This window comes from Daucus carota, chromosome 9 (genome assembly GCF_001625215.2).
Source record: "Daucus carota subsp. sativus chromosome 9, DH1 v3.0, whole genome shotgun sequence".
NCBI lineage: Eukaryota > Viridiplantae > Streptophyta > Magnoliopsida > Apiales > Apiaceae > Daucus > Daucus carota.
The window spans coordinates 6549928-6560149 of record NC_030389.2 but is presented as its reverse complement, the minus strand read 5'-3'; the positions used below and the strand labels follow the sequence as shown (position 1 = coordinate 6560149).

The window sequence follows — 10222 nt, the reverse complement described above, 5'->3', positions numbered from 1 at the left end:
ATAATCTGGTGGATGAAAAAAATTCAGACAGACATGAATACACTAGTGGAATAGGAGAAGACTAGAATATAAGTGTGTTTTTCTCCCCGAATAAACTAGTGGGAAAACACGCTTCGGGTGAGTTAGAAAAATATAAAATATAAAATATTTTAAAAAATTTGTATGATCTATAATTTTTAAGTCTTTTTATTTTGTGTTTGTTATTTAAATATAAGAAAATATAGTTTCATCTCAAACTCTAACCTTCAACATTTAGTAAAAACACACATATCTAACTTGTATCCTTGTTAATTAAATTTATTGTATTTTCACCTCCGACCATGCAAAACTTCTTCTTAGAAGCCTATATCGACTCCGGCTCCAGAAAGTTATCAAAAAGTTCAAAATTAGAATTGTTATTATCATTGTATATGTAGAAGTGGTAAATGATACACACTTGACACTACTATTTTTTTTCTTACTCTGTATCTTCAGGAAAAAGTGACATGAACTATAGCAGAAATGACAAATGAAAAATAATGAGATTGCACTCTTCATCTATATAAGCAGCCTGCTTATTATCTAGACACCCCTTTTGTTTTCAAACCAAGACGTAAAGTAGCCAGATTTATTAGCAGAATACTAGACTTTGAAAGTAAATATAAAATTTTGATACACTGGCTTTTCTTTGCAGTTACTAACGTTAAGATTCTAATTGTACAGTAAGATCCCTATAGCACTTTTCAATTGGATTTGTTTCATTAACAATTTGACAATAGTTAACAATCATGTTGCCATTATAAAGAAATGGCTACTAAGGCAACTAAGCTCTAGTAGCAGCTGCTTAGCCATCAGAAACTGAATGTTATGGTGGAAACTGCGGAAATTATAGCAAAATCATTTCAGCGAATTAATGGAGTAGACACCACTCATCATTCTTAGCCACATTCAACAAATTCTTTTTATGGGCAGGATATCCGTGACTTCTTGCCTGCCACATCAGATGAAGAAAGCGAGTTGCCCCACTTGCAGCAGCAGCCATCACCACATCTTATTCAAGTTCTGTGACTGTAGCAAATTTGAGAAGAGGAGCAAACAGGAGGCTGTCAAGAAAGCAACTTCTTCGGCTCCTGTTTCTGTATCAATACGAAGAGCGTGCCACACCTTGCTAGAACACATCTCTAGTTAGGATCAATATTGGCAACCACAGAACCACTACTGATTGCAGAAACTACTAGCTAACTACTATTGTAAAATGTACAAGACCAAAGTTGCAAGTTAAAGATTAATAAGAAATTAGTATCGGATTTCAATACATTTAAGTCAAAGCTTAGTGTTTATTTTTGTCCATGTTCCACGTAAGTTATACCCTGGAGACATTCATGTCATGTTTGCAATATACTGCTTGATGTGTCATTTTTCCAAATTGAGAAACTGAATTGCGAATTCTAAATGTATACTAATGGAAGTATATGATAAAATAGTACCAATATCTATAATTATTGAAAAACTACATACATTCTTTACACATCATACTTGTCATGGTGTTGGTAAGTGATAGTAATAACCAGATGTATGCCCGCCAGCATCAGTCACTTGAATAACAAATGATAGAAAATAGAAAATATAGCTGCAAGAAGGCTATATTACCTGAGGCTGCCATGCCTATAAGCAGCAGGGGTGTTTGGCAGAATAAATATATTTACACACGATTTTTATGTCATTAACGGACGGAAACACATATAAGACAGTTACTCACACACCTGGAAGAGGAAACAATATCGCATAGCTCCACCAGGAAATTTATGAAGCACCGAGTTGTTCCAATTCCTTTTCATTGCTATGGTTTGCAATTGTAAAACCAAAAATAAACTTAAACTTGAAAGGGGGAGAAGAAAAGACATGCCGCTCAAACTGGTTGCAACAGCAACCAATATTGATAAAAAATATAGGAATCTAATTACCAGGAAAACACTGCTTATGTGCAGAATCATCGGTCCTCTGTCTCCCCTGTTTCATTGATTCTCACTGGAAAATCTATCAGTGTTAAACATCAATAAAACTAAAATAAATATAATAACATATAATAAAATATAAAAATATAATAAAAGAATAAATCAATGTAAACCTTATCTAAGAAATTGTCTGCGTGAACCTCCACTCGGTGTATCAGCCTAGTTCCTAGGTAAACAAATCTGTTTGCACTCCTCTGCCTGCGCGAAATCTGACAATTAAAAAAATGCTTTCGACTTGTAGCTTTAGGCTTCACAATGAAGGGATAGAAGGTGGACATTTTACTCAAATTATCTTGGTTGAAGCTAGCTCTGCAATTAAACCAAAGGTTCTGGTGCCTCTGACAAACTTGACAAATGCATCAACAAATGTAGTGATAACAGGTGCCCCAGCAAACCAGTCGGGATGGGTTCATTCCAACATTACTAGGCAAAATGGATTGAATTCATTTTTTGAGAGACTCCGACAGAGCAAACTATACTGGGATTTTAATCCGGAGCATCATCAGCATCATGATAGCCACCTAACAAATCTTTGATTCAAGTCCATGACTTCCACTCTAATCAATATCTATACAATTTTTAATTGCTTGTTTGGAAACTTGAAATCCATTTGGAATTTGAATTTCATGTTCCCAATCACAAATTAAATTGACAAATATTCGTCAACACTTACACAGCCATCAAAATCAGACAAGAACAGCGAAAACAGAGTTTAAAGTTGTGAATACCTGCACGCTGCTGGCAAAACAGGAGAAGTCGATTGTCCTAAGAAGGAGATAACAACATTGTGTAATTGAAATTAATCAACCAGTTGGAAGACGCAAGAATTTAACATATTCAACCACAAGCAAATCGATTACTGACCCTTTCCATGTTTGTTTGAAGAACCAACAACAAAAGAATCAGGAGACCCCTCTTTAACTTGATAAAACTAACACAGAAAATGAGGACAAAATGAGCCTCCAGCAACAGGAAGTTCCACAGAAAATTCAGTATAACAAAGGACAGAAAGCAGAGCAGACAAACCTGAAATGAGGTATGATATCATGACAGCAGTCCCAACATAATCCCTAGCAGCTTGTCCAGTGAGGACAAAAACTCCAGCTCCCAAAACAGACCCAACACCAAGAATGAGCTCCTTATAGGCCATTTCTGCATATTAAAGCGTGTTGTACCATCCCTACTGCTTTACACGTGAATAAACGTGCTGCAGCCTAGTACACGTAGGTTTGAGACAAAAGTTTTTGAAATACAATAGCATGATATGTAATTAAGAGAGTGATGAAGGGCAGTGGTAGTAAAAAGCCATCAAAAATGGGAAGAGTATCTATCTATTTATAGATTTAGTAAAAACAAAAAGAGTTCGTCTTTATCCTATTAGAACTAAAAAGAGTCATGTAAATACCAACATTTCATAAAAAATGAATTTGTGTCCATCACCGAAATGACAATTTAAAATCACAAAGAGCCGCAAAGGTTTAGCTAGATATTCAACACAGACACATCAAAATTAAGGCTATCTAGAATGACTGCACATGTTTTCTCTTCACCTCCGCTAAACACCTATCCACTCCATGATTGCATAATAAGCGATCACAACTGGTAACGTGATAGCCGTGCCCAAGATTACTCTGCAGATATCCAAAGCCATTCAGTTACAAAGATTTCGTAACAGGTTGATATGTATTGATATCATATATTTGAAGAGATAAGTAATTACGCGGTGCTAGTGACATCTGCATGCAATCCATATTCTTTTGCATATATGAAGGAGAGCACAGCTGGGGGAAGCGCAGCCTGAAATACCAATTCCAGAAATATGAAAAGGGCACATACTATAAAAACCGATATGAAATAACAAGAACGACTAGTCCATGTTTCAAGAACTTCAACATGTATAATCCTGAACAAAACCTGAACTGTAGCGATCCGCAACACCTGACCACGTAATCCCAGAGCTAAACAACCTAAACCCACCGAAAGTGGTCCGACAACAAACCTCGCTATCGTGGTCAGTAAAGTCGGCCTGGCACCACAAGCAAATATCTTCTCATTTAAAGCCATGAACAAACCTGAAATATATGAATAGATGATATAATTATGCATGAACACAGACGAATGATGTGGGGAAGTGTCTGAAATTAAACTTACCCATGCAGAACATGGAAGTGCCTCTGCCAGCATTTGACATAATCGTAATCGATCCCTCCACGATGCTCGGCAACTTAAAGTGCCACCTGAACATAAGCCTCAAATTTTTACTATATCTGATAATATAAACTATATAAACCTTAATAAATTAGCTAGTATGTATAGATTTTAATTGGCAAAAGGAGCACTGGATTTTAATTATCAACAAGACTAACAATAATCATTAACAACATATATAGGATCATCCTATTCACATATTGTTTCATATAAACTTAATTTATACACATGTATTAACTTGATATACACATGTATTAACTTGAATATTCAAGTTTTTTTCTTCAAAAAAACTTGAATATTAAAAAATAATACCAGGTGTTTTCAAAAAATAAAATAAAATAATACCAGCTAAGAAATGAATATGCACAATCATAAGAAAAAACAAGTGACTCTCACCTGTTAGCTACCAGTGCCCAAATGAGTCCAGCAGCACAAGCATGACAATTGGGATTCTTAGCCAGTTTTCCCAGCACAATTTTCATCACTATCCATACTGATGGCCTCGCCACCCTAAAATCAATTTCTCGAACACCACTACTATTTTCTTCCAAATCCTTTCCGGACATTTCAACCGCCGACACGGACTCAAAACTTTGCCTTGCACGTCTAACTTCGAGCATGAACAATAAAATCATAACCCAAATAATCAACTGCAAAACCGTCGACTGAATCACAATCTCCTCCCCTAAAGAACCATACATGGCCTTCAGAATAGGTACTCCCACGATAAAACTATTGTTTAACGCCGACACGGAGAAGCCAGTTATGCACCATTCATAACTTCCACGGTAAAAATAAGTCCAGCCCCCGAGTACTAAACCGATACAACACTTGGCAATGACATCCCCTGCAACGAAGAGATAATTCATCTTGAAAGGGTTTATGTGGGTGGTGAACTCGAAAATAAAAAGAGGAATAATGAAGTAACAATTCATTCGATTAATTGCATTGCATTGCTCAGGATTGAACATGTGCCACCATTTCACCGAGCCGTAGCCCAAGATTACAGGCACGTAGAGTGGTACCATGGCTACCAAGACCTTGTAAATATCGCTCCATCCTATCATGTTAAGATAGTAGCGAAGAAACGAGAAAAGTAAAAGTTTAAGGTTTGGAAATTTCTGTGTCGGAAGATGAAGAGATTTTAGAGATTTTGTGACGGCAAGATGGTTATGAAATGAATTGTCAGAGTTTGTATTGGGATTGACTTGGGTCTATATTCTTGTCACGAGCCAGGTACATTAATTTTCAATTGAGATTTTAACCGATTTCATATAATTTTTGGATCCAATCTGATTTGATTTCATGCATATTTATGATAAAATATCGTAGAGATGGCATTTAATAATTCAAAATCTCATGAATGTAAACATAATATTTAAAAATCTTATTGATTTTGGTGGGATTTCAATATCCTTAAATACAGTGAACAATCCCACAAAATTTATCATTTTATTAAATTAAAAAAATATTAGCATTAAATGATGAATTTTAAATAATTCCAATTAGATACCATCGGATTTTAAAATATAATTTAAAATCCTTATTGAATATTTCTAGATTTTGTAGTATAATATAAACTAGTTGAGAAACCGCACGTTGCGGCGGTCTATAAAAATTATATTAATGATTCAATATTAATATTTGTATAATAAAATAATTTTGTGACTGTATATAAAATGTACATTAATGTTTCAAAATTAATATTTGTAGAATAAAATAAATTTTATATTGTAAAAATCTTGATGTAATACCAATACTAATATATAAAATTGCAAAATTGGACTATAATTTATGGTGAAAAAAATGAAAATAAATTTATACATGTAATTAACAATTTAAAACACGACGAATCTTAATTTTATCTGTGTGTTTTTCTTTAAAAGTAATCATGTTCTTACATTGTCACCTTCTTCCAATTTTTTTGGATTGATTGTGCACAAAAACATCTAACTTAAATCCATTAGATAGCGGTCTATAACTACCCTTATTTGTAACAACCTTTATCTTTTAATACTGTATAAACAATTTTTACTTAAAAGTTGCTTGAACGGAGCAAACTGATTATGCATGAATAATTTTTTCAGTGTATACAAAGTAAATCATATAAAAATTAACAACAAACATGTCCAATGAACAAAACAAATATTATAAAATAATAACCAACAAAAATACATCACCAATAGTTAATTTATTGATATCATCCATCAATATCATGTCAAGACTAAATTCTTCTCCCGTGTTTGGATTTGTCGACTCCCATTTAGTGGTCTATAACTACTTTTGCTTGCAAAAATCTTTATTTTTTTAATACTGTATGTATAAACAGCCTTCACTTATCGTTGCAGAAGAACGGCACCACTGAGTTAGAAATCGAGCAAGAGAACTATCACCAGAGAGATGTAGGGTTGTGGTACTGAAAGAGAGGAGGCTATGTTTAGATGATCCAAAATCCTACAACCTATTGGGGTATTTATAGGTGCAGAGATACTTGGGTACTACTCTTTCCCATAATTAAATAATCCGAAATAAAATCAGATTAAAACTTTCAAACTGCTATATTCCATAAATTCTCTGAAACAAAATCAGATTCTAAAACTTGCTTCTAATATATCTGAAACTAAAAAAGGCAGTTCTAATGTTTGATATTTTTATATATCCGAAACTAAAAAAGATAGTTCTAATTTTTGATATTTTTCATCCGAAAATTTCAAAAAATTTGAAAAATAGAACGGAGCGATGTGAGTGGCGTGGCTTACACGCCCCTCGTTTCTCCTTTATATAGAAACAAAATTAGATTAAAACTTTCAACCTACTATATTCCATAAATAATCTGAAACAAAATCAGATTCTGAAACTTACTTCTAATATATCCGAACCTAAAAAAGGTAGTTCTAATTTTTGATATTTTTCACCCAAAAATTCCAGAATATTAGAAAAATAGAACGGAGCGATATGAGAACAAAATCAGATTAAAACTTTCAAGCTACTATATTCCATAAATATTTTGAAACACATAATTAAATAATCTGAAATAAAAATCAGATTAAAACTTTCAAGCTACTATATTCCATAAATAATTTGAAACAAAATCAGATTCTGAAACTTGCTTCTAATATACTTGAAACTAAAAAAGGTAGCTCTAATTTTTAATATTTCTTCCAAAAATTTTAGAAAATTAGAAAAATAGAACGGAGCGATATGAGAGACGCCACCTACACGCCCCTCGCTTCTCCTTTATATAACCAAAAATTCCAGAATATTAGAAAAATAGAACGGAGCGATGTGAGAACAAAATCAGATTAAAACTTTCAAGCTACTATATTCCATATTACTATATTCCATAAATATTTTGAAACACATAATTAAATAATCTGAAATAAAATCAGATTAAAACTTTCAAGCTACTATATTTCATAAATAATTTGAAACAAAATCAGATTCTGAAACTTGCTTCTAATATACTTGAAACTAAAAAAGGTAGCTTTAATTTTTAATATTTCTTCCAAAAATTTTAGAAAATTAGAAAAATAGAACGGAGCGATATGAGAGTCGCCACCTACACGCCCCTCGCTTCTCCTTTATATAAGTATATTGACTCTTAATTAAATACACCAAGATTCTAATAATTTTTCAAAATCCAATTTAAATATCACGGATTTCATAAATAAAAAATGACAACAGCAAATTTTCAAGTACGTGAATAATTTGATTATTAAATTTATGCGGTTAAAATTAGTATTCCAATAAGTTGTGAATTTTATATTTAATAAAAATGTTGGTACGTAATATATTTAGTAAGTCTAAAATAAATTTTGGTGCTGGCTAGCGAATTAAATTTGGTAACGTCCCATTAAAATTCAAAATATTATTTACGTAAGTAAACTAGTAGACATAAAGCTTTATTTTACGACCCGACAATAAATCTTACGGGTTGACTACGATAAATATTTATTATTATTAATATAAATCATGAGATTATTAGAAAATAATGGAATAAATATCGAATAATATTTAATAGCAGCGTTAAGCAAACCGAGCCGAGAATATTCGAGAATAAAATGAGCAAATTTATTTATCAAGCGAGACGTAACTTGTTGAGTAAGTAAAGGAAAAAATAAGAAATATATATATATAGGCATTTGCTCAAATACAAACCAAATCTCGCCTACAAACTAAAAACCAGACGCGCAATCACTAAAACAAGCGGCGCAATCACTAAATAATAAACTTACATCAGGACACGGAACTACTAAAACAGATCGATTAATCACTAAATAATAAACTCACATTATACCAGAAAACCTGGATCCCCACCAGCCCCCACCCCCACGCCATGGTTCAAAATCACCATCACCACGACGACTCCGACCATCACCATGAGCCCTATCACCACCATTCTCGTCCTTTCAACTCTTCAAACACGAATTTATACATTTTTAATTATAATTTTTAATGAATCAATTAATGCCCCCCTATTTGTAATAAATTGACGACTTCGGTGGTAGTCGGAACCTATGATGGTGGCTGGGAATCAGTGGTGGTGGCGTTGATCGGAAGTTGATGTGTGTATATGTATGAATCTGGTATTGGGTGTGTGTAATACTTAGTGATTAATATGGTGTTTTTAGTGATTTCGTGTCTTGTTGGGTCTGGTTTTTAGTTTGTAGGTGAGAATTGGTTTGTAGTAGAGTAAGACCCTATATATATATAGGGATAGGATCAAATATAAACTTTTTAAGTTACAAACTTACAAACTTTTTTTTTGAATTTTTTTTATTCTCCCAACCTGTTAATCCTTAGTTATAGAAAGTATTTATGTTCAAAATTATTGAAAAAACATCACAATTTTAAAAAATAACGCATAGATAAATCGTGCATTCAACACATTTGTAACTGGGGTTCAACATTGGGTGTAAAACAGTAGTTATCATTGTGTTGAATACATGTATAGAGATGCTTAAACTATACCTAGGGTCTAGAAATATAAATATTGGTTATATAATAGGTTTAACTTCGTTTTTACATTCAAAAATTAGTTTATATACTTCTCCAACACAATTTTAATCGATGTTCAACAAAATATCTTAAAAAATGTTGAACTCAAGTTATATATGTGTTGAACAAAAAAAGTTTGTAAGTTTGTAAATTTGTACCAGAACCCTCCCCTATATATATATATAGGGTCTTACTCTACTATATATATATATATATATATATATATATATATATATATATATATATATATATATATATATATATATATATATATATATATATATATATATATATATATATATATATATATATTAATAAACTATTTGGTGCCCAAAGGTTCACAACTTAGTGCCCAAGTAATTACAAGATTTAATTTTAATTAAGATTAATTAAGTCACTAGTCATGATTAAAAATTAGTATAAAAACATGAGAGTTTGGGACATTGCTGTTTTTAGGAAAAAATCTTAAGAAGCAGAGGTTTCAGCGAGGTTGGGTCATGGGTGTAAAGGCTAGGATCTGGTATTTAAGGTAGCATTAATCTTCTCTTCAAAATCTTATATTAGGAAATATATACACCGTATAGTTTTAATGGTGAAAATATGATTGATTACTGCCTTGTAGGACCTGCTTTTATTTTTATAACAGTAGCTCATTGTGTGAACTAATTTTTTTTTTTTGGCAGAATTGTGTGAACTAATTGTTTTACTCTGTAAAGCCTTGTTGCGTTCTTCCCTTAACACAAAAGATAAATTAGGGTTTAGGAGTAGTAAATTAAAGTATATAATAAGTTCACTGATTCATTTAATTAATGGTAATTTTGAACACTTATACACTTAATAATAAAATAATTGGAATTATTTAGACGAGAATGAAAAATTTCAAGTTTAAAGGTGAGATATTAGTAAAAGAATAGATAAGTGAATAAGTATTATAATTTAGTAATTTGGAAGAGCTTTGGATTTAATATAGGTGAATAAAATTAAATTATGATTTAATGTAGTGGAAATTGAGAAAGAAAAAA

At 32.1% G+C, this 10222-nt stretch overlaps 1 protein-coding gene and 1 long non-coding RNA gene across 10 annotated transcripts; both read right to left on the bottom strand.

The window, feature by feature from the left end:
• Nucleotides 1-662: 662 nt before the first annotated feature.
• On the bottom strand, nt 663-3201 carry LOC108202147 (uncharacterized). Of its 9 annotated transcripts, none has more exons than XR_010287467.1 (7): nt 3021-3201; nt 2859-2925; nt 2271-2759; nt 2108-2192; nt 1944-2016; nt 1743-1819; nt 663-1147 (listed from the first exon to the last, which is right to left on the bottom strand). It is a non-coding gene; the product is annotated as an uncharacterized LOC108202147 (long non-coding RNA). The 9 variants fall into 9 exon arrangements; XR_010287466.1 differs by having other exon boundaries at nt 1944-2007; XR_010287471.1 differs by having other exon boundaries at nt 2278-2759.
• Nucleotides 3202-3710: 509 nt separating this feature from the next.
• Nucleotides 3711-5230, bottom strand: LOC108201164 (auxin efflux carrier component 5). Its single transcript, XM_064085102.1, has 4 exons — nt 4599-5230; nt 4146-4261; nt 3909-4066; nt 3711-3791 (listed from the first exon to the last, which is right to left on the bottom strand). The coding sequence occupies exons 1-4, from the start codon at nt 5228-5230 to the stop codon at nt 3711-3713; spliced, it is 987 nt and encodes a 328-aa protein (XP_063941172.1).
• Between the last annotated feature and the right edge of the window lie 4992 nt (nt 5231-10222).

Coding starts and splice junctions, on each gene's coding strand:
- LOC108201164 (XM_064085102.1), bottom strand. CDS start 5,230: ATGGTACCACTCTACGTGCCTGTAATCTTGGGCTACGGCTCGGTGAAA. Junction 4,067..4,145: donor CACTTCCATGTTCTGCATGG/GTAAGTTTAATT, acceptor CATATATTTCAG/GTTTGTTCATGGCTTTAAAT. Junction 3,792..3,908: donor TGCGGATCGCTACAGTTCAG/GTTTTGTTCAGG, acceptor TTGGTATTTCAG/GCTGCGCTTCCCCCAGCTGT.